The sequence below is a fragment of the Poecile atricapillus genome, chromosome 10 (genome assembly GCF_030490865.1).
Source record: "Poecile atricapillus isolate bPoeAtr1 chromosome 10, bPoeAtr1.hap1, whole genome shotgun sequence".
In the NCBI taxonomy this organism is placed as follows: Eukaryota; Metazoa; Chordata; class Aves; order Passeriformes; family Paridae; genus Poecile; species Poecile atricapillus.
In genome coordinates, this window is record NC_081258.1 from 14,988,917 (window position 1) to 15,014,348 (window position 25,432).

Consider the following 25,432-nt stretch of genomic DNA (forward strand, 5'->3'; position numbering starts at 1 on the left):
TGTTGCCGGGGCTGTTGGAGCTGCCGTGCCCCCCCGGTCCCCGCGTTGCGGAGCGCAGCGCTCGGGGCCGTGCCCGGCTCAGCCGCCGCGGGGCGGGGCGGGGCGGGGCGGGGCGGGGCTCTCCGCAGCGCTCCTCTCCCATTGGCTGCGGCGCGGCGGGCGCGGCGCCGATTGGCGGGCGGCGGCGCGTGCTCGGGGCGGGGCGGGGCGGGGCGCGGAGCCGGCGCAGCCCCGGTGCCGCCGCGCTGGAGGCCGCGGGCTCGGGGGCCATGGGCTCGGGGGCGGCCGGCGGGCCGGGCCACGGCGCAGCCCCGCTCTGCCCCTGCCCGTCCCCGCCGCCGCCCCCCGCTCCGCGCTGCCCGCGGGGAACCCGCCGCCTCTCCGAAACCGGGGCCGGGACGCGGCGGAGCGAGGGCGCGGCGGGGCGCGGGGGGCTGCGGGCCGCCGCCTCGCTGCCGCACATCGCGCGGGGCCGCGGGGAGGAGGGCGGCGGGCGGCGCAGCCCCTGCCTGCTCGTGGCGCTGCGGCCGCGGAACGTGGAGGCCGAGCGGGAGCGGTTCTTCCGCGCCAGCTTCGCCTACGACCCGCAGTTCGAGTACGCGGAGCCGGTGCCCGCCGCCGTCCTGGACAAGTACGGGGCCGCCTCCGACCGCTTCGTGGCTCAGGTGAGGCGGGGCCGGGGAGGGGTGCTCGGCCTGCGAGGAGGAGGAGAAAGGAGGGACCCCGGCTCGCCCGTGGGCTGGTGCGAAGAGGGTGTGGGATTGTATCCTGGTGGGACTGCTCCGTGGTGGGGCTGGCCAGGAGATGGCCCATGGTCATAGAATTCTGGAATGGTTTGGGTTAGAAGAGATTTTAAAGACCGTCTGATTACCCCACACACCCTGCCGTGGACAGTGACATCTTCCGCTAGATGGGTTGCTCCAAATCCCATCCAACCTGGCCTTGAACATTTCCAGGGATATGGCAGCCATAGCTTCTCTGGGCAGCCGATGCTAGGGCCTCTTCACCTTCACGGGGAAGAATTTATTCCAAATGTCCAGCTTAAAACCACCCTCAGTCAACACCATTCCCCCTTGTCCGTGTGAAACCTTGCCTTCTTTCCTTCCCAGCTGCTGCCTGATCCCTCTCCCCTTAACACCTTTTGTATCCTTCACTACACTCACCTGGCGATTTGTTAAACCTCAGGTTTTAGTAACCTCACCTGCCTGCAGGAATGGTACATGCTCCATGGTGACCTGGGTCATGCTGATGCTGGGTGATGCCAGGTTGGATGGGGCTTTGAGCAGCCTGGTCTAGTGGAAGGTGTCCCAGCCCATGGAGAAGGATTTGAAGTAAATGATCTTAAATGTCCCTTTACACCCAAACCAGTCTGTGTTTGTATCATCAAACTGGCTCCTGCTTATGCTGGGAGCTGTGCTCCATCAAGGACACCTCGCTGGTATGGTTTTGCACTTGTTGCTGTAGAAATAACAGCAAAGGAGCTGGAGCACATGGGTGACAGCATGGGAAGTGGTCCTTGGCCTGAATTACCTGGTGGTTAAGGCTGGCTTGTTTTCTGGAAGGCCTGAAGGCTGTCCACTGTGACAGCATCCTTAAGGCATCAGCAAACATGGTCGGTAATGATATTAATTGGTGTAGACTCCACTTAGGGAGTCTGTATTATTTTGCTTAACTCTTTCCATAGCCTATACACTACTGAAACATTTCTGAGTTGCTCTCTGCCATGGGGATGGCACTGAGTGAAAAAAGCTCCTGGTGATTCAACAGGAGAAGAGAAGCAGGAGTGTGCTGTCAGGGTGCTCTGCCCACAAACAAGTCTTTTGTGGATGCAGGAGTAGAGCTGCTCTGTCCCTTCATCCTGTGCTTGGAGCTGGGAGCCTGGCCATGTCCCAAAAACAGTTTGCACCTGGGAGTGAGCATCCTGCCTCTAGGAAGAGCATCCTTTCTGCCATGCAAACAAGTGAGCAGATTAAAACCCCCTCTTATCCCAAATCCAGATTCTGGCACACCAGAGGTGTTTCTTTGTACCTCTCAGTCAGGAGTTACTTGTTCAAATAACAATTTCTTCACTGATTTATTTATTGTTTTCTGAATGTTTACTTATTCCCGCATCACTGCCTGTGTCTCTGCCTGGATTATTATCCAGATGATTCAGGCCCTTTCTGTAAACAGTTTTCTGAGCAGTTTGTCATTCCCAGTGTGTGCCGTACCTCTGCCCCAGTTAAACTGGTGCCAGCGAGGCTCTTGCAGGGGAGACACTCTGACGCCTGCAAAGACCTCGCCAGCTTTTGGCATTTGCCTCCTGTATTTTATTCCCTGAGTCGTGCAGTAAAATGAGTTGCTCAGAGCTCTTTCACCCTGTGCTTTTTCCTTTGGTGCAGTTGGCTTGCAGCAGAGTAAAAGATGAATAATTGGGATTATTGTTCTCTGGGCAATGCTTTGAATTAATGGAATTCAGGTTTGTAACCACTGTGGATCCTGGAAGCTTTTGCAAGAGATATTAAGTCTTGAGTGTTTCTGCCAGTGTTTCTCCAGGTTTTCCGGTGACGCTCCAATGGGACAGCATTCATGGCACTGTTCCTCTGCTCTTACCCTGCAGTAACCTCCTTCCAGTCTCTTTTATTTTGGGAAGCATTTTTTGTTGGCAGCTAACTCTTAATAAACTGCTTTTATTTTCAAAGACCTTCATTAATCATGGAGATTAAATAAATAAGACACTTTGCAAAGTCAGCATCCTTGGACATGTGCAGACAAACCAACACCAGCTCCCTGCTTCCAGCTGCTCTACACATGCTTGGGGTGTTACTTTATTTTCTTAATAGAAAACTTAAATAAGCCAGGAGGATTCTTCCAGCCCTGTGGAGGCTCATCACCCTGGAGATCACCTCCCTGGTTTTCCACGTGAATTTGAGTGGCACCAGCACAGAGCTGGAGGATTTGTTTTCCCACTGCATATGGTGTGTGCATGATCTGGGGATGCTCAGAACATTAAACTTGGAATCTCAGGAATTTTGTTCACCAGGATGTGCTCTGAAGGTCCAGGAGGAGCTGTCTGGTTGTTTTACTCCTGGGCACCAGCTGTGCTGGGTTTCTCTTGGCTCAGTGATTTGGGTCCCCTGGGAGGAGAGAGAGCAAGTGGCTGAGCAGAGGTGGGAGGACGAAAGGTCCTTTTTTTGCTGTGCTCAGCTGAAGGTACCTTGCAGTGCTGTAAAAATGAGCCTGATTGTTCAGCAAACAAAGCAAAATAACCACAAAAACCCCCACCCCAACTCTCCAGAAAACAAAACTGACAGCTGAAAAACTGTGCACAGCTTCTCCTGGAAAGACACAGGAAGTGACTTGAGAATAAAAACCAGCTGTGAAAACTGCCCAGGGAGGGAAAATCAGGACTTTCTGCCGGGACAGAGGAGGTTGCTCACCACATGCAGACCTGAGGCCCTTCCTAGGATCATAAAATTGTTTAGGTGAGATAAAACCCTTAAGATCAAGTCCAGCTGTTACTTAAGCACTGCCAATCCCACCACTAAACCACATTCCCAAGTGCCACATCTACGTCTTTTAAATACCTCCAGGGATGGTGACTCCACCACTGCCCTGGGCAGCCTGTTTCAATGCTTGACAACCCTTCCCATGGAGAAATTTTTTCTAATATCCGACTTAAACCTCCCCTGGCGCAACTTGAACCATTTCCTCTTTTCTTATGAGGTGTGGGATGATTTGAGCACCGCTCACTGGTGGAGAGCACCCATCTCCTGATCCTGGGTAACCTTAGGGACTAGGGAGGGGCAGCAATTAGTCCTGGGCTGGGAAGCTTGGCAGCAGCCCAGCCAGGTTTGCAGATGCAATAAAACTGCTGGAAAAGCTCCAGAACTGGTTGAAAGTCATCTGTTTTGGAATATGTACTAATATAGTATTAATCTAATATATAATATTAATATATGTTCCAGCAACTGGAGAAAGTAATTGCTTGAAAATGTCTGCAATGGAAGCACACTTTCTGGGGAGGAAATGTGCTAATAAATGTTCATATTTTATAGATGGCCCATAAATGTTAATGTGAATAATGGAGCACGTGATGCTTTTATTAGAAGGCTGCTGGGTGTACAGTAGGCTGGTGGTGCTGAGACCCTGTTTGAAGCAGAGGATGATGCACAACCTCACTGCTGAGCTTGGAATTCAGCCCTGGAGTAAGAAACTCAGGGAGTAAAAAGCAAGCTCAGAAGCTGGAGATCTTTGTGCAAGCACCGGAGTTTGCCAGGAGAACTGAAAGCAGAAAAGATTGAAAATAATCATGGATTTAACCACACTGCGACAATGCAGGTTCACTTCTGCTTTGCCCCATTTCTGCAAGAGATGCCTGCAAGGGTGACAGAAAGCAGAAGGAATATGCCGTGGGCCATGCTGATTGTGTCAAGTGTCCGTCTGTCCTGGTGGCCGCCTCCAGCCGGCTCAGTCTCCTTGGTTTTTTAGATCATGCAAAATCACATTTTAGAGGCATTCATGGGGGTTACCTTCACTGGGTTTGTTGCATGTGGGATTTTAGGCTGTCTTTGTAAGCAGGGAGGTGTTTGTGCTTACATTTGTACTCTCTGTGTGCCACAGGCCATCAGGATCATTCGTACCGTCCTGGAGAAGTACGGGACCTACGAGAGCTTCGAGGTTGCCACGGGCGGGAAGCTGCTGAGCAAGTGCCAAATCTGGTCTGTGATCCGAAAGTACATGCAGAAGGAAGGCTGTGTGGGAGAGGTAATCTGTGTCCCTGCTTTACAGCTTGTAAAACACAGCAAAATGTTTATTTCCTGATTAAAAGGACTCAGATTAAGAAATGTTTTGGTTATAAAGAGGAAACTTTTCTGCTCTGAGCAGTGGTGTCCTTTCACCTCCAGCTTCACCATACACCACCTTTAGGACATGAGTTCCCCACAAACTTCCTGTGATGTTTTCCATGTGCATCTCCCTTCTGTGCTTGAGAGAGAGGGAGCAGCTGCTGCTTGTCTGCATGGCCATACCAGGAGCCTTTTGCTGTGTGCACAAGGCATCAGTTTCTGTTGGGAAGTCATCCTTGCTGTTGGCAGTGGGAGGGCAGGCTTCTCCAGCAGCTGCCTTAACTAAAAGCAAAGCAGGGGGAAGACTTCCTGCCATCCTGCAGGACATGCAGGTTATGGTGCTTTGAAACCCCAGGCTTGGGTTTTAAGGCTGGGAAATATGTGGTTAAGATACAACAGTAGCCACGTGGGATGGAGCCAGGGTAGTTCAACATCTCCTAACCTGGTTTCTCTGCACCCCCTGCAGCATCCAGCATGGGACATCCCACAGCTGCCATTAGAGAGCTTTTCTCCCCCTTCTGCCAGCAAGGTGTGAGCAAGACACTTCCGTTATCCTGGGTTCAAGGTCTGAGAAGGATTTCTGGACTTGGCTTTGCATGGGTTGGCTTGCAGGCCTCCCTGGGGCTGTTGGCTGCAGGGCAGGGACTGTGTAGTGCTGGTTGGTGTGGGGGCTTCCTCACCACTGCTTCTTGGCCAGACTCTTATTTCCTACCTTTGATTTTTTTCCTCTGTCTCCAAAGAGGGTTATGGATGAGCATTTCTCCAAAGCATCACCTCGCCCAGTGGTACCCAGTGCACTCCATGCAGGCAAAAGCAGGAATGAGTGGTCCCCTGAGGTCCCTCCTGCCCAATGATATTCCTTTCCTCCTGAAACACCTTTGGTTTGGCCTGATGCCTCCTGAGGGTGTTCCTGGGATGTGGATTCAGCACCTTGGTCCTCCTAAGCCTTTGCTTGGGACAGAACAGATTTCTTCAGATGTTTCCCTATAATTTGTCTGCCTTTGAGTGTCCAGAACCAGTCCCAATACCCAGCCAAGCAGCTACTGATCTTACAGACCTGCACTTACAACTTGCCAGTTGAGCTCTATCTCTACTCTCTTCTCCATTAATTGAGCCCTGGCTGGGCAGAAAGTCATTGATTTTCTTACATGTTGGTGTACAACTGCCTTCCTTCCAACCCTGTGTAATTGTCCCTGTGCTCAGAGCTGTGACGTGTTGGACCTTGTGGGTCCCTTCCAGCTCAGGACATTCTGTGATTCAGGGCAATGCAGGGTTCAGTCACTGTTTGCACATTGGTGTGCCTGTTTTATCTGGGACTTTTGATAAGTGCTTTCAAAACAATGAAAGCATTGGTTTGTTCCTTTCTATCCAATGGAAATTTTGCTGGATGTGTCTGGCGTGGGGAAGAGAGAAAGGTTTCACCTGCTCTCAATACAGAGATATTGGCAGAGCTTGCCCCCTGTACAAGACCAAAACTTGTTGAAACTTCTGCATCACTGATAATCTCACCCTATCGGGGAACTGGGCAGTTTCATGTGTGTATCTCCCTCCCTGCACCTGTATCTCTGATTCCTGACTTTCACCACCTGTGCCCTGTCTGTTCTGCTGTGCCCTTTGCTTCCCTGATACATACTAATCGCCATGGCTTGCTTGAAAGAGAAGAAACTCGTGTGGGGGTAGCATTAGCCCAGAGCAGGAGCGGCTGGTGCGTCCCTGCCCGTGGGCAGTCCTGGCAGGCAGCGTGGCCAGGCTGGTGGCAGCCTCTGCAGCTGCCCTTTGTCCCCAGCACCACTCGGCAAAGGCAGGATCCTGCTTTCCAGCACCACAGGCAGCGCGCTCCCGGGTAAGTGTTCGTGCTGTAATTAAATTTGTGCCCTCAAAAGCTGCTTTGTTGGGGTCCAAGCTGCAGATCCTGAAGCTCTTCTGCTTTTCTTCTGATTTAGGACAGACATGATGCTGCCAGAGGTTTCCATATGGATTTCAGTGGGCTCACAGCTTGCAGCAGAGAAACACCTGGCCCCACTGGTAAGTGCTGCATGGCAATCCTTGGGGTTGTGGAGTGTTACCAGCCTAAACAGTGCTAGCTGGTGTCTCTTGGGACCCCACCAGTGACATCCCTCTACCTCTGGGCTGCTTGCTCAGTGTTGGAGGTCCCTGAGCAGGTTACAGGGGAGAGACAGGAACCCATACACCGGTGCCATGGGGACCACCAGATGCCTTCCCATGGTTCCTTGGGATGAGCTCTTTCTCCATCAGTGCATTCACAAAAGCTTAACAAAACCATGGACCACAAGGATGCACTGGGGATGCTGCTCAGGATGAAAGAGCTCACAGACCTGGAGAGCTGGTGCTGCTGCTCTTTGTCTGGAGTTGCAGCCCTGGTTGTGTCTGCAAAGCTGGAGAGTCCCAAAACAAGGCAAGTGGTGCTGCTCAGCTGGATGGGTTTTTGTAGCAGGAGAAGGGCTGCAGTGGGCAGCGTAAGAAGCTGTGGTCTCTGGCACTGCCCAGAGTCCCTTTCCATTGCTCCTGGATGGCTGGTTCTGCATGAGGAGTCAGAGGTGAACTGACAAGTCTCAGTGTTGGAGGGATTCCTTTTCACACTGGTATATTTTAACCCAGGTAAGCAGTTGCACTGTAAGTATTTTATGTTGTTTGTTTGCCCAGCAGTGGACTCTGTTAGGCTGCACTTTTGGCTTTCATAATAAAGAAAAATAAATCTGACTTAAAGCAAACCAATTCAGTCTCCTCTTTTTTTTTAATAAGAGAAGAATTGTCATGTAGTAACACAGGCACGTGTTTTCATCCTGAAAAGTGTCAGTTATTAAATAACAGATGGTTTATAGAGTCAGTAGGTATATATGGGATTTTGATTGCTATCTTGAGGTTTGCCACTGCCTCTTGATGCAAGAGCTCCCAGGGACCATCCTTCTCTGGTGATGCTGCAGATCTGAAGTCAGGTGGTCAGAAAGTGCTGCTGGCTGGCACGTTAACTTCTGGTTAGCAGCTCTCTTGGCTCCAGCACCAGGTTTCTCAAAATAGCAGTTTTTTCTGTATAAAGATACTGAATAGTCCTACAAAGGCAATGCCCATCCCTGCTTTGAACTGTGGCCAGCACACATGGTTCCTCCTGTGAGGGTGGACTGGCATGGAGCCATCCTCACTGCTCATGTCTTGAAGCCTCAAATGGGAGAATCCGTGGAGGAGTCCATGAAAATGGAGCCAGAGCCTTGGATCCCTCAGGAGATGTTTCTTGGGGGTACAGAGCCATTACAAAGCTGGTGCTGTTGGGTGTTCAGAGTGGGGTTGTTTTGATGGCCACAGTTACTGCCCCATCCCATTGCCAGTGGGGATGCAGAAGGGGGACCAGGCAGGTCTCCAGAGGATGTCCATCCTGTGTGGCCACACAAGTGTGGGGAGCCCATGGGAATAAGATGGGGGGGTGATGCTGGAGCCAGATGGGTGCTGGAGGAGGCTGCCCAGAAGCTGCCTGCTCCCCCCACAGTGCCTGCTCCGCTTTGTTGGCTGTAAAGAGATTAAAGGAGCTACTTCATCCCTGCATGAGATCATCTCTCTCCTCTCATTATCCCCCCCACCCCCAGTGGCTCTTGCTGTCTGTATTTCCTTTGGGGAGCTGCAGCACAACCCCGTGAGGGTGCAGCAGTGCCAAACGGTGCCATCCGTGGCATCTCTGGGTTTTTCTGACCATCTGCCACCATCTCACCCTCTGCTGAAAGCCAAGACCCCGCTCATGGCCATTGCCTCCTCCTTCTTCTGCAGGTGGTGGTGCAGCTCACCGATGACCTGCTGTCCCAAGCAGTGATGATGGTGGAGGACAGCCGGCCCACGCTGGCCATCAACCTGGCCGGAGCCCGGCAGCACTGGCTGGAGGGGATGCTGCGCCACGAGATAGGTCAGCTGGGGTGGCTGTGGGTGGGGGCAGAGCTGGGGGTGCTGTGAGCATTCACTCCTGTCCCCTCTCCCCAGGCACCCACTACATCCGGGGGGTCAACAACACCCGCCAGCCCTGGCACAGCTCCGAGGGCCGCAAGCAGTACAGCCTGAAGCCCGCCAACCCCACGGAGGAAGGCTTGGCCAGCCTGCACAGCGTCCTGTTCCGCAAGCAGCCCTTCCTGTGGCGGGCAGCCCTGCTCTACTACACCATCGAGCGGGCCAGCCGCCTCTCCTTCTCTGCCCTCTTCCAGGACCTGGAGCAGTATGTGCAGGATGCCAGTGTCCGGTGGGAGTACTGTGTGCGGGCAAAGAGGGGCCAGACGGACACCTCACAGCCAGGTACCACTTGGGGGGTGTGAATTGAGCTCTGGGAAGAATTCTATTTACTTATTTTATATATATATAAATATATATATACAGAGTGTGGTATGTTCTGCTGCTGTGTAGGTTGAGCATCACCAGTCCTGTAGAGTATGAGTTGGCATAGGCAGCCGGAACAGGCACAGACTCATGGCTAGAACACAAAAAGTAAATTTATTTGCATTACCTCGCTAACTGGGGGATCCCCAGAGCAACATCCAACAACTGAGCAGAGGAACACAAAATCAGAGGGTCACCAGCCTGCTGTTCACAAGCTTATCAGGAGTTACACCCAGGTGCAAGGTCACTTGAGCAATTTACAATCCTCTAGATCAGTGTTTTGCTTTTAACCCTTTCCTCCCAACACAGCCACAGCGCCCAGTCCCTGCATCCCTCCCCATTCCCAGCACCACTTTCCCTGTCCCATGGGAATGGCTTGCACAAGCTCTTGGGGAAGCAGCAGGCAAAGGAGAGGAAAAATGAGCATTACTGTGGGTACATTTGGATGCCTGCAGTGATTTACCCTTTAAAAAATTACTTGGGAAGAAGTGTGAAAGTATCCCAGTGGGGTTTGTGGCTCTCGCTGCACCCAGCTGTCTCCCGAGTGCTGATCCCTTGGGACCCAGCTGTCCTGAGCCTTGGCACACTCATGGGCAGTGCCCTCATTCTGGTTATTGTGGTCAGCAAACATTCAGGCAAGAGTAGGGTGGTGGGAGCCCTCTCCCAGCCCTTTTCTGCTGTTCCAGGCTGTTTCAGTAAGGACCAGGTGTACCTGGATGGGATTCTCCGCATCCTGCGCCATCGGCAGACCATCGACTTCCCACTGCTGGCTGCACTTGGAAAGGTAATAGCCAGGGTGAGGGTGGGGCAGGGGGTGGCTGATCCCACAATCTCATCCCATCCCAAAGCTCACATGGGCTCCCTCAATCTCCTGGCTTCCCAAAAACCAGCCCTTATCTGGCAGCCCTTCAGCTCTTTGTCTTTCCCTGTGCTTACTCGTCTCTGTGTGCCAGGGAGAGGCTGTGCTGGCTAGGAGGCAAGCAAGGACAGGGCAATCCATAATCCTCTGTGGGAGACCTTCTGGAAGAGGCTTAACCCAGCAGGTTAAGCCTTTCTGGCCCTTGGCCACAGCAGTCCTGCTGTCACCTGTCCTTGCAGTGACCGAAATTTACCAAACCCACAAATGCTTGCAAATCCCACACCCCCAGCAGCTCTCCTACTGCCTCCCCACAAGCAGCAGGGGTGTTTTGACTGACCCAGGGGAGCTGCAAGGGGACCAGATGCCCCCCATGGCACCTGCCAGGCTTTGGGATGGAGAGGACTGACCTCATCTCCATGCTTTCTGCCAGGTCTCCTATGAAGATGTGAATCGGCTGAAGAAGTTTGGGGTCCTGGAGAAGGCCCGCATTCCCCATTTCATGCAGGATCTGGAGCGGTACATGAAGCAGCTGGATCACATTGTCACCACCAATGGCCTGAACGAGGAGGAGCTGGAGCAACTGCTGCCCGACTGAGGGGCACCCCCTGAACCAGCACCCCAAGGGTGTAACTGGTGCTGTTTATTGGGTATTCATTGGGGCTGGAGCAGAGGGCAGAGCCCGAGGCGGGCGCTGTGCATGTACTGCTGTGTAGGGTAGCGCGGCCAAGGGCCCGTGTGGTTGTGTTGATGTGTCCCCTGCATCGTCCCTGTGTATTTTGGGGATGGCTGTGCCACTCCACGTGGCTTTGGGGAGCCAGAGGGTTCAGGGGGAGCGAGGGCAGAGTTGGGGCGATGTGCTGGTCCCTGAGTGCAGAAGGCTGTGCTGGGGGAGTTGCAATGGGGGGATTTCTGTAGGGTACCAGGAGTGCTCCCAGCACTGTGGGAGCACTTACTTGAGGCCAGCAGACAGGGCTGGGTGCTCTGGGCTGTGCCTGGCAGGGAATAAGGGCTGGAGTATACCCACAGATTGCCCCATGGATGCCTTTTCCACTCCCTACCCCTCCCCTCATGTCCCCCACCAGCAGCAGGAAGGACTTTAATCCCCCATTACCAATCTCTGCCCAGCTCTGCACCCCAACTACAGCCACCCTGCCTGGCTTTGAGGACTCAGGCTGGGGATTGGGCTTGATGTTAGGAAAAAGCGTGTAATAAAGGTGATGTAATGGAAAAGACGTGTGGGTAAAAGGTTGTGGACAGCATCAAAAAACAGGCTGGCACCACTGTGAACACCCACTGTGCCTCTTGCTGGCACAGGCAAAGCTGCACAGTCTGAGCTGGAAGGGGTCATGGACTGTGACAAAGATACTGGACATGGACATCAGTAAATCAAAGCAGGCAAAAGTAAAAACTGCCCTGAGCGGTTCTTGCTTTCTTAACACATGAGCTCTGGAGGAGTCATGGCACCCCTGGGAGTACCCTCTCAAGAAAAATCAAAACAAAAAATCCCCAAACCAAACAAACCTCACAGCTTCTTGTCTTAACATCCCACTGAGCTCCTCCAAAGGTAGCACAGGCCAGTCTGTGGCTCCAGAGAGCTTAGGCTCAATCCCAAAAGCTCCACATTTGGCTGCAAGCCCTGTTCGCAGCATCCCCAGCTGCCCCTCACTCCTGATCCTGCTGGGCAGCTGCAGTTTCTCCACAGGGTGCAGAGGCTGTAGCAGGCAGGGCAGCACAAACCAAGCTTGGGAAAGGAGGAGAGCACTTATCTCTGATGATTCTGCTCCCCTCTGGTCCAGCTCTCCAAGACCATTTTCACTTTTCACAGCTCCCCTGCACAAACCCACGGTCAATTAAGACTCTGCTCTTTAATGTACTATTTCCTCCAACATTGCACTCCCCAACGCTGAATGTGATACAGAGCTGCTTTAAAAAGATATTTACACACATCCCAGCATCACCCCCTTGTCAGCCCAAGGAGCAAGGCCTCAGCCCGTGCTAAGACCCAACCAGAGGAAGTCTCTTGCAGCCTTTCTGGCAGCAGTGACAGAGGGCAACAGAGCTACTGCGGTGGTTTTGGATTGGTTTTGGTCGCATCCCTGATGAAATAACAGCATGGAGATGGGAGAGGGTGTTGATCTATCCCCAGCCAGGGCTAGAAGCGCTTCATCTGTCGGCGTTCCTGTCGGCGCTGCTTCTTCTCGTTCGGCTCCTGAGCAGCGGGCGCGGACTCGGCTGTAAACCAGGGCCCCAGGATGTTCACCCACAGCAGGTAGAGAGCACGCCCCGGAGCCTGCAAGACACACATGGCACAAACTCAGTCACGCTGGGGACAGCACTGGCAGGGGGGTGCTAGGGGCATTTGGGCTGAGGGAGACAAAGCAGCTGAATCAGAGGCATCTCAGGGCGCACAGAAATCAAAGGCAGTGGCGGGCGTCCAAAATAAACGGCCTGGTTCCATTTCATGGTTGAGGAACGTATACAGTGCTCAGACTTGATACACAGAAATCCCAGCATCAGGTCTGAATTACCCAGAGGGATCCAAATGTCCAGACATTCTGCCTCTCCTTCCTTTGGAAAACACACCCACGTTTCTTTGAATTTATGGAAAAAGCGATCCAGATGGTCTCCAGGGGACAGCCAAGTATAGACTGCCCTCTGCCAGACCAGCTAGAGAGGAATTTGTGGGTGAGGACTGACATGAGATCAAGGACTGAACTGGGAAAACCTTCCATGCTTTCACATTTGCCTTCAGTACCTTTGTGGGATATCCTCAAAGCAAATGTGGGATTTTTAAGCTAAATGGAGATTTTTTTTCTCCTTCCTCACAAGCAGTTTTAGCTGAAGACACATGACAAACGTTTCAGGAGCAGAAACAGTTTGGTGTGTTAAGGGGAATGAAAGCCTGTAGTATTCTATCTACCCAGAGGCACAGTGTCCAGCAGATCCCAGCCTTGGTCCATGCTGAATGGTTGCAAAAGCCAAAGCAGAAGAAACACTTTGATACAGACAGAGAAAGACTCTGTGCACCAAGACAGCTTTGATCTACCTCATGTTGCTTGTTGCCCTTTCATGGGACCAGAGGGAAAGACAAAGGCCAGCCTAGTTTTTGCATGGTTGACCCAGAGGGATCAGGATTTCCTTGCCTTGTGCAGCCTCATTTTTAAACATGGAGATTAAAAAACATATCAGAAAATAGTTCGAGCCTGAAACAGGACACTGAAACGAAATGGATAAATAATGTCCTCCATCCTGAAGGCAGGGAAAGACAGCAATAATGCAGAGCAAGATGGAAAACAGCAGGGGCTGGGGCTTACCAAGAGCCAGAAGTACCAGACGTAGAGCGAGAAGCAGCTCAGCACTTGGACTATAGCTGTCAGCAGGATCACATCCTTGAGGTGCCTGAGGGAAGAAAAGCAAAGCATGAAGCTTTCATTCCAACCCCTGCCAAATACAGCAGCTCCTCTGCCAGCAAAGTCTGCACTGCCTCAGGGGAGCGACCCTGCCCAACCCAGGGACTGTCCCTGCAGCCCTGCTTTGCCACAGTTATCTAGAAGAATCAAAGCAGTAAACAAACAACAACATCAAAATACTCTGATGAATTAAGGAGATGATCTCCCTCAGAAAAAACACGGAGAAAGCTGAGGAATTGCAGGGGCTTGGAAATCAGCAACAGTACCACCCCCCACCCCCATAGCTGAAACAGATCAGCAAATCAGCACCCACTGATTTGACACCTATAATGACATAAAGTGTAACTCCTCACGACTGGCTGTGCTGAAGGGAGTTATGAATCCTCCCCATGCCATTTCACAGGCTGACAGACACACTTGGGGTCACTGAAGGACAAGCTGAGCTACAGCAACACAGGGCTCCTCCTCCCCTCTTGCTTATCTGACTCCAGCTCTTCCATGCCAGCCTCAGGCAGAGCTGAGAGCAGCTACAGAGAGGAATAAGCTGCCCACGCCTCAACCACCGCCCTCGGGGGATCTGACACCCAGGAGAGGTAAACAGGTACTAATTTTTCAACACAAGCCTCAGGGAGTGCCGTGAAGGATTAGAAAAAGGCTAACTCTCACTCTGGTTAAATCATCATCTGCTGGAGTAAAAAACCCTTGAGTCACATCCAAGAACAGAGACAAGAAAACAAAGACTATGGCATAAACAACATTGACTCAAGATGCAGAATCCACCATCAGCAGCTCTAGCACAAGACACTGAGGGTTCAGTGACCTCTGGCATTAGCAGAGGCCACAGAGGGGTGAAGGCAGAGCTCCTACCAAACCCAACTCTCCCAGAGACCATGAAGATGAGCCTTCCTCAGCCCCAGAGCAACACAAAGCATCCATTTCAGTGACAGACAGCATGAGAAAAATGTCATGAAATCCACAGTGTTCCAGAAGCAGCTCCAAAGGAGCAGCATTAAACAGCTGCAGCTTGCTCAGCTAAGAGGATGGAAACATCCACTGCTTTCTGAAGTACCTGCTAGCCTAGGGTGGTTCCCTGATCCCCAGAGAGGTAATTCAGAGGTACAGGGTAAGGATGGGAACTTCATCTCTGAAGGTTTTTTTTTTAGAGCCCTACCTCCTCTGTGTTTTGCACAGCCCATAACTCAGATAAGCATTAATTCAATTTAATGTGTCATAAACCCCACCCCAATTGCTCAGACAGAAAAACCTCTGTGCCTCAGTAGCAAGAGAAGAACATCTGCACCCAGGACTGCAGCAGTGCTGTGGCTGTGCCTGTCACATTTTCACAGCAGGTGATGGGATCCCTGTGCTACCTCCTGTCAGTCATTTCCCCTGGCAGCACCATCACACACACAGAGGGCACTTATCAGGCACTCTGTCTCAGTGCCTTGCACAACTCCAAGAGGCATCTCCCACAATCAGGAGCACACCCCAAACATCAAAGTTCTGTATTTTCCCTCTTTGACTGTCCCACATTGTTTCACTAAAAAGGTATTCAAAAATATTTTTCAATTCCATTCTAGAGAGCCAAACCAGTGTAAAATGTGAGCAAAACACTTGGCTGACCAGCAGGGAAATTAAGTCACTGTAGGATGAAGAGGGGGTAAAAGCACCCAGCTCATAGGTCACACCCCATCTCCTCCTGGCCACCTTGTCCCTCATCAGAGTCTCTTATACCAGACATCTGAGTCACTCCTGCTGCAGGCAGAAAAGGTACCACTCCACCAACCCAAGCACAAGATGAGACCTCATCCTATGCTGAGACAGCAGGTTCCCCTCTGCCTGCTGTTAACATCACCAGGCAAAAATCCAAACTTACATTAATAAAACTATATATATCAATATATGACTCTGACAGCCTGAGAACCTCTGATGCAACAGAGGGCTCAGCTGGAAACAAGGCCCCAATGTGTTTCTTCAAAAGCCTGGCAGCAAGGGAAAGACAGAGGTAAACATGGCCAAAAACACGTGAGAAAGGAGCCAAGGACCCCAGCACCTCACTGAGCACATGCTGAAGATCCCCAGCAGAAGCTGGACCAACAGGCAGAGGCTGAATGCAGGGAAGACAAAGAGCAAAGCTTGATGTGTTCACAACTACCTGGCAGTTTCCTGTAACTAGTTGGAGGCTCACTGTTGGAAAACATGTAAATCTAGAAGGTATTTCTGCTGCACCAGCACTGCTGTCTCTTTATTTTATTTAGAAGAGCTTTGCAGGAATTACTGCTGTGTTTCCTGCAATACTGTGGCATTCCTTCACCAAGGAAAAGACAGTTACAGTGGTGCCAAGAACATGCAGAGACTCAGAGCTGTCTGCAGAGGGACATGAATGCACAAGCATGGGGGACAGAAATGGCTGAGGAGGTGACAGGAACTGGCTGAAAGAGAGGCAAGATTTTTTAGTGTGTAGAGCATTTCAAGACATGGGCAGTTTGCAACCAGGATGGCCTAACAGACAGCATGTGCCCTTCTGCTCTGGCACACATTACCTGCTGTGCTGGTTTAAAAAGAAAATACCTACCACTGTGTGCTGCAGTAGTGTTTGTTAACTGAAAGATGATTGTAAACTACTCCTGCTGAACTCGTGATCTCTTACCTCTACAGCTCAGGCCTATGGACAGTGACCGTGCCAGGCTGACACACCCACATGGTGGCTCCTGACTGGGGCACACCAAGCCAAGTGTTCAGGTAATAAGGACAGTTAAGGTACACTCTGAGGAAAAAATAGCTACAAACTTCCAGCTCCCCTCATGCCCATAACAGTGGGCAAGCTGAGGAAGTAGCTGAGGTGCAGCCTTCTCCTCAGGAGACTGTCCTGGCTCTGCGTGCACGCTCAGGCAGCAGGTCCTGCTCACCTGGACTCGTGCGGGTGTGGACACTCACTCTGCCATCCCCTGCTCCATATTCAGGTCAATTCCCCCGTCGGCAAGGCTGCCATCGTCTGTGAAAGACGGCTTTGCCATGGAGTTCATGGACCGGTAGCTGGTGCCGTAGACCACCAAGCTGAAGAAGAACACGACCTGCAACAGGGAAGCCGCTGTCAGCTGCTTTGGCCACGACCCCGGGGCCCCGGGGCCGTGAACGAGCCCCAGCCCAGGTGCCCCCGCCGGGGCAAAGCACGGTGCCCGGCGCTCACCCACGTCCAGGCGGAGGCGGCGGAGTAGAAGATGACCAGGTTCACTACGGCGTATATGGCCTGCGGAGAGAGCACGGCACGGCTTTCCTCGTCTGCCCGCTCCCGCCCCGGCCCGGCCCGCGCCCCGCCGGGCCCTCCCGGCCGCACTCACGGAGGCTCCCAGGATGATGCGGAGGTAGAAGCGCAGCGTCTCCCGGTTCTCCTCGAAGATCTGCTTCTTGCCCTTGGTGCCCGCCTTCCCCTTGGGCTGCGGAGCCAAGAGAGCGGTCAGCCTCTCCCCGGACTCCCGGGCCCCGCAACCCCGGCCCCGCACTCACCGCCATGGCCGCGCCAGCTCCGCGCTCCGCTTCCCGCGGACGTGACGCGACGGAAGCGGAGGGACAGAGCCCGGGGCGGGCGGGACAGAACCGGGGCGGGACAGAGCCCGGGAGGGGTCGGCCCTACCCTGGGATCCTCCCACAGAATCGTAGAATAGTGAGGTTAGAAAGGGTCACTTGGTCCCAGCTCCCTGCCCAAGCAGAGTCCTCCCAGAAGCGGTTTTTGAGTATCTCCAGTGAGGGAGACTCCACACCCTTTCTGGGCGAGCGAACTGGGAAGAACTTCTTCACTGTGCGAGTAAGAACGCAAAGGAACAGAAAGGTTGCCCAGCATGTAACTGGGACCAGTCACAGGGTTCCCAGCCTTCCTAGGCTGGAAATGGCCTTTGCTGTAGTCTTAGCTATAGGGAGCTTGACTCTAAGCCTGCACCTCAACACCAGGAACAAGATCTTGCCAGCCATCCTCCAGCATCTTCATGCACAACTCCCACAGTGCTGCCATCCCAGCCTTACCCACTCTGGCCCCTTTTGACCCTCAGTCTGTCTGAGCCCTTCCCCAAACCTTTGGAAAGGAGACGGCTCCGAGTTCTCCACAAGTATTTATTGTCCCAATACACAGGAGACAGAGGCACGGTGGATCCCTGCAGACCTGTGGCTGTTAGCACAACGCGCTTGGGAGAAGCTGCAGGCACGAGAAGGTGCAGGGCACTGGGGTGGGGGCTGTGGGGCTGGGGAGGAGGTAGGTTGTCGTGGTGCAGTAGTGCAGCAGCATGGCTGAAGTGTGCAAGTATCCGTCCCAGGTGGGGAAGGCACCGCAATTGGCACGATGGTGCTGAATGGTGCTGGGAAAAGATGGCTTGTACCCTAAACACCCCCATTCCAGGACAGTGCAGAGGGCTTGGCAAAAACATCCTTCAGTGCAGGAGGGGCCTGGCAGGGCAGGTACATAGTGCCCTGCAGATGCCATCTGCTTGACAAACTTAATGGAAAGGTGTGTTCCATCCTTTTTCTAACCACTTTGTTGTCCAGAAAGGATCCCCTACACTGATGGCAAAAGTGAGGCAGTGCAGATTCGTACCTTTGTAGTGTTACTCCCCCTCCAGCTATCCCAGGGCTACCTGTGTCTTTATTCCAGTCCACATCCTTGCCCTCTCTGCCCAAAGCCTGGCTGCAGTGTGGGGGAATTAGTGCCACCACACAGGGGTTTGACTGTCTATATGTCATGTCACCTCCCAATGGCAGGGGGGCAGAGCAGCCAGGTCACCCCCTTGAACAGGCGGCTAGTGCTTGGTGGCTCATTCCCATGCTCTTGCAGGAGAGCAGGACACAGACAGGGAAGGGTGGGACACCCAAGCCCCCAGCCAGCACCTGGCCTGTCCCTTTGGGCCAGAGATGAGGGACAGAGCCTGGAGGGAGGGGCTTGATTTTGAGGGGTACAGAGGGTGGGGTAGGGCACAGGGAGGAACTCACTGCTCTGCATGGCTAAAGTCATAGCAGAAGTTTAAGTTGCTTGGGGGCTTTGGGATGGGAGGGGGGTCGTCGGGAATGCTGATGTTCTCCAGGTCCAGGAGCCGCAGCTTGAGCTCCATAGACAGCAGAACATCGAGGTCTGTTTGTGTTCGCTCACTTGTCATCTCCTTGCCCAGCAGCACATTCAGCCCATCCGTCCAGAGGCAGAACTGGGGAAACAGAGTATGGGCATCTCTGGCACCAGCCCTGGGCAGCCAGGCTGCTGTGGCTTCCACTGCCCAGGGACACACAGAGCTCACTCCCCTGACTGCTGTCCCCTGGCAGAGACGTCTTGGGCGCTGTGTGCCACCCCAGCAGGCCCCTGGAGCTCACCTCGTACCGGGTGGGGGCAATGAAGTTGAGGCAGCATTCCTCCACATCATGCACAATGGAGAAGGCCAGCTCCAGGACATCCTGCAGGGACAGCATAGGGGGTAGCTGGCTTCTCAGCTGGACTCCTCCCAGCCCTGGTAGGGTTCAGAGGAGGAACTGCACCCAGCCTCCTCCTCTGCACTCCAGGAGACCCAAGAGATCTCTGTTCATGAAACCATGCAACCTGCCACCATCCACCCACTCCCAAACCCCATCCCCAGCTGGCCAGGATAGGGTGTGAGGTGCTAACCTTGTTCTGCTTCCCAGAGCTCTTTGTGTGTGGACACTCCTTCCCCACCAGCAGCATCTTCATGTCCGCCACAGGAACTGGGGCAAGTGGAGGAGCTATAAGCTCCCTCTTCCCATTCTCCTCCCCCTCCTCCAGATCCCCCGTGCGCAGAACCCAGTACAACCCAAATGTGGGGACTCACAGCCATCCACAGCTTGGGGTGGGGGGCTCAAGCCACTCAGCACCCTTTGGGAAGCCAGTCTGCCCCAGCCTGAACTCCCACAGCTCCCAGTCCCACCATACCAGCAGACACTGGGACAGCCATGCAGCAGCCAAGCAGAGGGGCAACTCCCACATTAAGGCAGTCCTAACCTGGAGGTTATCAGAGGGCTCCCCTCCCTCCTTCCCACCCTCTCTTCCCCTCCATCACCTACTTTTCTCTGGCAGGCTCTCGATGGGGGGAGACTGCACCCCCTCCTCCACGTCCCCATAGTGCAGCACTTTGTGGTTAGGGGACAGGCGGCAGAACCACAGCTTGTCTGCAGCAGAAGAGCCATGAGAAATTCTCAGCCTCCCCTTGCAGAGATGCCCTTCCCAAGGGGGATGGAGTTGCCTCCTTATCAGCACTCCCCATTCCTCCCAGCCCATGGGTTTAGCCCATATCAGCTGTCTAGGAGCTGGCATTCTATTCCCACAGATTAACTGGGACCTCCCCGGTGGCAGCAGACATGGGAATAAGGCTCTGTCCCCCTGCCAGGCCCCCCACCCTGGAGCAGGGTTGTGGCACCCACCCTGCCTGCGGCGGCTGCTGATCTTGCGGAAGAGGGTTCCCTCGCAGAGGTGCAGCAGGCGCTGCTGTCGGATCAGCTCCAGAAGCTCCGGCTTCAGCTTCTCCCGCAGTTCCCTGGGGTGAAAGCCAGCAGAAGAGGAGCACAGCCATTTCAAGAGGCACTCGCTGACCTCCCAGCCCGATAGCATTGTCCCTGCCTCAGGCCCCCATCACGGCCCCACTCCCTGCCCACAGCCCACTCACAGCACAGGCACAGCCAGTGTCTCCTCCTGGTGCAGCCGCTCCGTCTGCCGCAGCTTCAAGATCTCGCTGTAGTTCAGTGCATTCACTCTGGTCTTGAATAGCTCCAGGGATGTGGGCTTGAGGGACAGGATCCTGGTGATCTGCTCCCGCACCACCTGCATCACCTGCCAGGCCCAGCACATCAACTCTAGTTTGGTGACACTCCCCAAGTCCCTGAATCTGTACTCCCATCCAGGGACCTTGTCATCCCCTCACCTTGTCAAAGTCCTCCTGGGTTGCTCTCATCTCCTTCCAGGTCTTGTTCACCAATTGGATGCAGATGCAGAATAGCTCTTCAAAGAAATGATCCTGCCCGAAGAACATAGGGTAAAAGGCCTGAGCCGTCTCCGAGCCTGTGGTGAGAAGGACAGATGAAGCCAGACTCCCAAGTTTTTCCAAGGGATTTCAGTGTCCAAGGGAAACCTAGGTATTTCCCAGCCCTACATCCCCTTCCCATGCTGTCAGCCATGCTAGAGCCTGGTGGCCACACGGATGCAGTCCCCCATCCTGGGAGCTTGTCCCCCAAGCAGCAGGGCAGGGAGGAGGACAAGCTTGGGCACACGTACATGGCTCTCCAATGTGCAGGATCTCGCAGAGGATCAGAGTGAGCTGGATGCTGCTTCGAGCAAAGGGACATTCGTGTTTGTCTTCCCGGCTGCTGTTCTCAAGGACAAACTGTAGAAGAGGGCCATAACCTCATGTTACATGGACTTGGAAGGCTGCCCCAACAGTGGGTGTCACACATGCCACACTCATCCTGCATTCCTAGTCAAGCTGTCCTGCCAAAGGGTGAAGCCATTGCTAACACAAGTGACCCACTCTTCCCAAAATCCAGCCCCAGCCTCCTCCTTCCCTTGTGGCAGTGTGGGAGCTGGTCACAGGCACTGCAGGTTGGAGCACGGCTCATGCCCTGCTGGTTTTGCCCAAACTGCCCCAGTTTGCTCAAGGCTTAGAAACCAAGCTGTAAGCAAACCCCTAAAAATTATGGGGACCCTTCAGAGGCACTGGCCTCAAATGGCTTCTCCTACCCACATGAAGGACTCGTCTCCATCTGAAACAGAGCAACAATAGGACACTTGCCTGGGTGTGGCCAAGGACCCAGGATCACAAGGAAAGGTAAAGAAGGTAGAGATCCACCAGCACTTCTCCACCAGGGAGTTCCCTGGGACAGCACAGCACTTACCCTGCTGTAGGCATTAGGGGTGTTCCTGGAGAAATACACCATGTTGTCCAGGGCAAGGAGTCCTGGTGGGGCACGGTGGAGATCCTCTGCTGGGTTGCTGTTATTCTAGGAGGACACAAAGAATGCAACTTAGCAGCTGTTGCTTTGTTCTTCAAGCAGCAGTGTCTTCCCAACACATCCATGGGGTGTGCCTTTGAGTCCCAGCAGCTCCACAGCACTCACTGTTCAGGAGTGCTGAGGGAGCAGAAGGGAGGTACTGCATGGTCCATCAGCATCAACAGGGACACCAGGCTTAGGGGAGCCATCAGGAGGTGCCACCAAGGCCATGTAGTGAAGCCAGCTGGGGGCTTGGGGGTTGCAGGGGGAACGCACCACGAAGCCCAGCTTGCGGAATTCCTTGGCACACAGGGATCGCCGGCGTTCGGTGCTGAAGGTGCCAGCGGGCACCTCGCTCTCCGACTCAAAAGCAGTTTGGCGCAAGGAGTGGAGGAGATCCCGCTGTTCCTGGAGTGGAAGTGGAGAGGAGGGGATGCCAGTGAGCCCCATAGAAGCAGGTTCTCCCAGGCAAACCCAAATGTGTTGGGTTCACCCAAATGTGAACTACTTCCACAGGTGGAAGAGACCAGGTCCAGACTTGCAAGGAGAGTACTCCCAGACCTGTGAGTAGGGATCCATGGACATTTTCATGCGATGCTCGCACAGGTTGAGGCTGACAGACTGCAGCACGTAAAGATAATGGGCCATCTCATCCCCCAGTGGCTCGGAGCTGTGGATAATGTTCTACAGGAGACAGAAGGTTCCCCCATGCTGCTGCTTCCAGTCCAAGCACAGGACCCAACAGCCAAATCTCAGCAGGTCCTGCTGCTCAAAGGGGTGTTGGGAAGTGGGAAACTCCCCTTGGGGTTGGGCAAGATCTGTGTGCACTGAACTTCAGGCAGATGGGGGTGCAACCCTGGGCACGTGGGTGCCAGCAGAGCAGCACCCATAGGCATTCCCAAGGATGGGTATGGGGCACACAGGCAACCCAGCCAAGCACCATCACCAAAGGCTGGGGCTCAGGGGACAGAGTCTGGGGAGAAAGGACAGAGAATGAAACACAGAGCAGATCCTTGCACAACCCCAGCTCCTCACCTTGTGGATAAACTGTCTGATGTTCTTCTCCCTCAGGTACTCCATCATGTCCTAGGGAAAAAAAAGGCTGTGAGATATTCCCCAGCTCAGCACACTACCATTTCCTCCCCCAAAAAGGAGGAGGCAGAGTTAGGACAGACTTTAAACATCTCTGGGCACTTCTTTCAGCCCTGCCATCCCAAAGAGTACAAACCCCACAGCAGAGGACCCAGCTGCCCAAGGAGGGCCCACCCTGAGGGCTCAGATGTGCCAGGGGCTGGGTCATCACAATCACTGTGCCACCACCAACTGTGATTCTTCTGTCATTTGAGACAAGAAGTCCTGACAGCTGAGGGCTCTCAGCAGAGCACCCTGGTGTCAGAGGCACTGTGGTGCCTGACTCTGCAATGCCACCACCCTGCCATGGTGCCCCTCACCCGCCGCTCGGCGTCAGTCGCGCTCAGCAGCAGCGCAATGAGCAGAGCCATCGCCTTCAGCTGCAGCTGGGCATTTGTCCTGTGGGAGAAAGAGCAGGAGGATGTGAGAGTCACCAGCTCTGAGGATGGGGGAAAATGGTGCTCTGGGTTCTCCACTTACGCCTGCAGGTGGGTGAGAAGACGGTCCAACGTCACTTCTTTTTTGACCACCTCAAAGAGGAGGCGACTGGTAGGCACCATATTCTCCAAGATAGACAAGGAGAGCTGCTGGATAGATGCATCCACTGCATTCATGTTGACATAACTCACTATCTATGAGACACAAAACCATCTGTCAACGGCAGGCTGAGCCTGAAGCACAGGGATAACAAAGAATCCCACAGGCATGAACTGTGGACATTGTAGAAAACTCTTACCTTCTTGATGAAGACTGTACTAAGATTTTCCCAGGAAACAAAATCATGCTCCATCAGCTCTGTGAAGGCTTTGAGGGTGTGAGCCAGCATCTCCCCTGCACTGGAAGGACAGATGAACAAACACAGTGAGGATGGCTCCAGACACCCCACTCCCATCCTACAGTGGTGTCTCTGCAGTTGAACATTGGTGGGCATGTTAGAAACAGCTAGAGAAGAGAGCAGTGAGCAGGAGAAAGGAAAGAGACTGTTGGGTAAGAAAACAGACTCTCACTTAGTCATCCCAGGAACTTGACTTCCCCAGGAAGTCAAGGCAGGAGAAGTTCAGTAGTTGGAAAGCTCCATCACCATGCTACAAAGACCATTGAAGAGAAGCTCTCAGGAAAGTTGATCCACCCCACATCCCTCCCTCTACTTCCAAGAAAATGTGTTGCATTGCTTGGTTTCACATTCTCTGTGTGACAGGAGCTCAGAGGAACTGCACCATCAGATCCTCAAAGAGTCAAGCAGGCAGGGGTATTTGGCGACCAGGGTTTTCTCAAGCTACCTGCAGATCTCTTGCAGCTAAAACCTCAGGGCAGAGGGATCATTCAGGGTGGCAGGAATGAGGAGCAGCACTGGAGGCCAAGATGATCACAGGAGATTTCCTGGTAGCAAACCCCATGAGGCCACAGATAACCCAGCCAGAGAAGGGATGGAAGGTTCAAGTCTGGGCACATTCACAAGCAGTCAGGACTGCATATCTGTGGGGACCTTCCCCTGGCTGCCAGCATGCAGGGACACAGCCAGAGTACAGGCATCAACAAGTCAGGGAATAAAAGAGTCCACTCCAACACCCAGCTTGGAGCTCATTCAGCATTAACAAGGAAGAAGAAAAGTCAAGGACTGCAAGGAAAGTCCTGTCCTGATACTCACTCATTCCCTTCCTCCACAATAGAGTAGATTTGCTTCAAGCCATTCCTGCTGATGAACTCTTGAGCAAAGGTAACATCCTGGGAGAGGCTTGCAAGCTTTTTTAGTGAGTCAGTCTTCACATCCACATTCTTGCTCTGGATCCCGATATACAACTGCTCTGCTTCTTGGTCCTACCAGGAAGGAAAGAATCAAGCCAAAGGGACTCATCAAAAGACAGCAAAAAACTTGAAGGTGGCTGTAAGAGCTGAAGTGCAAGTTTTGGAAGGAGTCTCAAGCTAGAGCAGCCCCAGTAAGGAGCTGGACCAATAAACAGAGCCACCAGAGCAGAGACCAGGTGGAGCTGAGGATGGAGGTCAAACTGGCATGACACCAAGAACACTTGATGAGTTGGCCCCCGCGTCCAAAGCATTTCAAGATGATTTAGTTTCTCTTCAAACTCCCCCAAGCTCTGCTGAGGGAAAATGAAAGCTGAGACATGTCTCCTGCCTGTGTTATTTCTGCTGGGTCTGAGGCACAGAGAAGAGCCGTCATGAGCTCAAGTCATGGAGGCAATCAGAGGCAGAGTGCTCGGAGCACCCCACTGCAGGGGCACGGAGCACCAGAGCACGCAGCGGAGGAGGAGACAGGGAGGCAGAGGGATGTACCGGGGAGGTGGTCAGCCGTAAAATGCTCCCGTTCTTAATGTCCCTGCGGTTCTGTAAGGAGAAAAGGAGCCAGTGAGCCGGTGGGCGCCGCAGCGGCGGGGCCGGGGGCTGAGGGGTGTCTCACCGACTCGGTGATGTAGGTCTGCCGCCCGTCCGCGTACTGCAGGGCGTAGCGCTCGGCGTTGGGCAGGCTCCACCTGCGGCCACGGGCGGCCGGTCACAGCCCCGTTGGGCTGGTGCCGGCAGCCAGCGGGTCACCGCAGCCCGCTCATGGGCTGTCACGACCTGTCACGGCGCGGTGGCAGGCAGCGAGCGCGGTACTCACGCATCACAGACGTCCTTGAGCACTGAGGCGAGCGGCTTGGTCTGCGAGAGGGAGGCCGGCCGTGAGCAGGGGTGGGGGGCCCGGGGAGGGGTGCGGGAGTGCCGGGCAGTACCTGCTGGAGCTCGATGAGCTGCGGGATGGCTCCCACCATCTGGATGGCGATCTTCACCACGTCCTTGGGCGGCGGCATGGCTCCCGCGGCGGCTCCGCACCGCCGGCAGTTCCGGGTTGTTGCCGCCGCCTCCCCTCA

General features: G+C 53.8%; 3 protein-coding genes across 7 annotated transcripts; 1 reads left to right on the top strand and 2 right to left on the bottom strand.

Moving 5' to 3' along the window:
• The first annotated feature begins 230 nt into the window (after positions 1-230).
• MATCAP1 (microtubule associated tyrosine carboxypeptidase 1) lies at positions 231-11,286 on the top strand. Of its 2 annotated transcripts, none has more exons than XM_058846392.1 (6): positions 231-665; positions 4,603-4,746; positions 8,604-8,736; positions 8,811-9,116; positions 9,884-9,981; positions 10,487-11,286. In XM_058846392.1, exons 1-6 carry the CDS (start codon positions 270-272, stop codon positions 10,649-10,651), a joined length of 1,242 nt encoding a protein of 413 aa, XP_058702375.1. In that variant the 5' UTR covers positions 231-269; the 3' UTR covers positions 10,652-11,286. The 2 variants fall into 2 exon arrangements, with proteins under 2 accessions (XP_058702375.1, XP_058702374.1); XM_058846391.1 differs by lacking the exons at positions 231-665; positions 4,603-4,746 and adding exons at positions 4,802-6,669; positions 6,770-6,851.
• Positions 11,287-11,901: 615 nt separating this feature from the next.
• TMEM208 (transmembrane protein 208) lies at positions 11,902-17,061 on the bottom strand. Its single transcript, XM_058846397.1, has 6 exons — positions 16,974-17,061; positions 16,808-16,903; positions 16,657-16,716; positions 16,404-16,540; positions 13,371-13,455; positions 11,902-12,346 (listed from the first exon to the last, which is right to left on the bottom strand). Exons 1-6 carry the CDS (start codon positions 16,977-16,979, stop codon positions 12,209-12,211), a joined length of 522 nt encoding a protein of 173 aa, XP_058702380.1. The 5' UTR covers positions 16,980-17,061; the 3' UTR covers positions 11,902-12,208.
• A 67-nt stretch (positions 17,062-17,128) lies between these two features.
• On the bottom strand, positions 17,129-25,429 carry ELMO3 (engulfment and cell motility 3). Of its 4 annotated transcripts, XM_058846387.1 has the most exons (20): positions 25,295-25,429; positions 25,183-25,223; positions 24,982-25,054; positions 24,858-24,908; positions 24,214-24,383; positions 23,302-23,401; positions 23,046-23,197; positions 22,886-22,964; positions 22,470-22,520; positions 21,996-22,118; positions 21,711-21,842; positions 21,339-21,443; positions 20,722-20,830; positions 20,372-20,508; positions 20,117-20,280; positions 19,875-19,987; positions 19,518-19,622; positions 19,105-19,181; positions 18,816-18,896; positions 17,129-18,652 (listed from the first exon to the last, which is right to left on the bottom strand). In XM_058846387.1, the coding sequence occupies exons 1-20, from the start codon at positions 25,370-25,372 to the stop codon at positions 18,440-18,442; spliced, it is 2,154 nt and encodes a 717-aa protein (XP_058702370.1). In that variant the 5' UTR covers positions 25,373-25,429; the 3' UTR covers positions 17,129-18,439. The 4 variants fall into 4 exon arrangements, with proteins under 4 accessions (XP_058702370.1, XP_058702372.1, XP_058702373.1 ...); XM_058846388.1 differs by lacking the exon at positions 19,105-19,181 and having other exon boundaries at positions 18,513-18,652; XM_058846389.1 differs by lacking the exons at positions 22,886-22,964; positions 23,046-23,197; positions 23,302-23,401; ... (3 more) ...; positions 25,183-25,223; positions 25,295-25,429 and adding an exon at positions 22,663-22,867.
• Positions 25,430-25,432: the final 3 nt, after the last annotated feature.

What these genes read in the sequence shown, in the direction of transcription:
- MATCAP1 (XM_058846391.1), top strand. Translation starts at nt 6,092, where the DNA reads ATGCAGGGTTCAGTCACTGTTTGCACATTGGTGTGCCTGTTTTATCTG. An exon ending in GATGCTGCGCCACGAGATAG is followed by an intron (nt 8,737 to 8,810) that starts GTCAGCTGGGGT and finishes CCCTCTCCCCAG; the next exon opens with GCACCCACTACATCCGGGGG. An exon ending in TGCTGGCTGCACTTGGAAAG is followed by an intron (nt 9,982 to 10,486) that starts GTAATAGCCAGG and finishes GCTTTCTGCCAG; the next exon opens with GTCTCCTATGAAGATGTGAA.
- TMEM208 (XM_058846397.1), bottom strand. An exon ending in GCATCATCCTGGGAGCCTCC is followed by an intron (nt 16,717 to 16,807) that starts GTGAGTGCGGCC and finishes CTCTCTCCGCAG; the next exon opens with GCCATATACGCCGTAGTGAA. An exon ending in TCTGGTACTTCTGGCTCTTG is followed by an intron (nt 12,347 to 13,370) that starts GTAAGCCCCAGC and finishes TGTGTCTTGCAG; the next exon opens with GCTCCGGGGCGTGCTCTCTA.
- ELMO3 (XM_058846387.1), bottom strand. Translation starts at nt 25,372, where the DNA reads ATGCCGCCGCCCAAGGACGTGGTGAAGATCGCCATCCAGATGGTGGGA. An exon ending in CTCAAGGACGTCTGTGATGC is followed by an intron (nt 25,055 to 25,182) that starts GTGAGTACCGCG and finishes CCGTGGCCGCAG; the next exon opens with GTGGAGCCTGCCCAACGCCG. An exon ending in AGACCTACATCACCGAGTCG is followed by an intron (nt 24,909 to 24,981) that starts GTGAGACACCCC and finishes TTCTCCTTACAG; the next exon opens with AACCGCAGGGACATTAAGAA.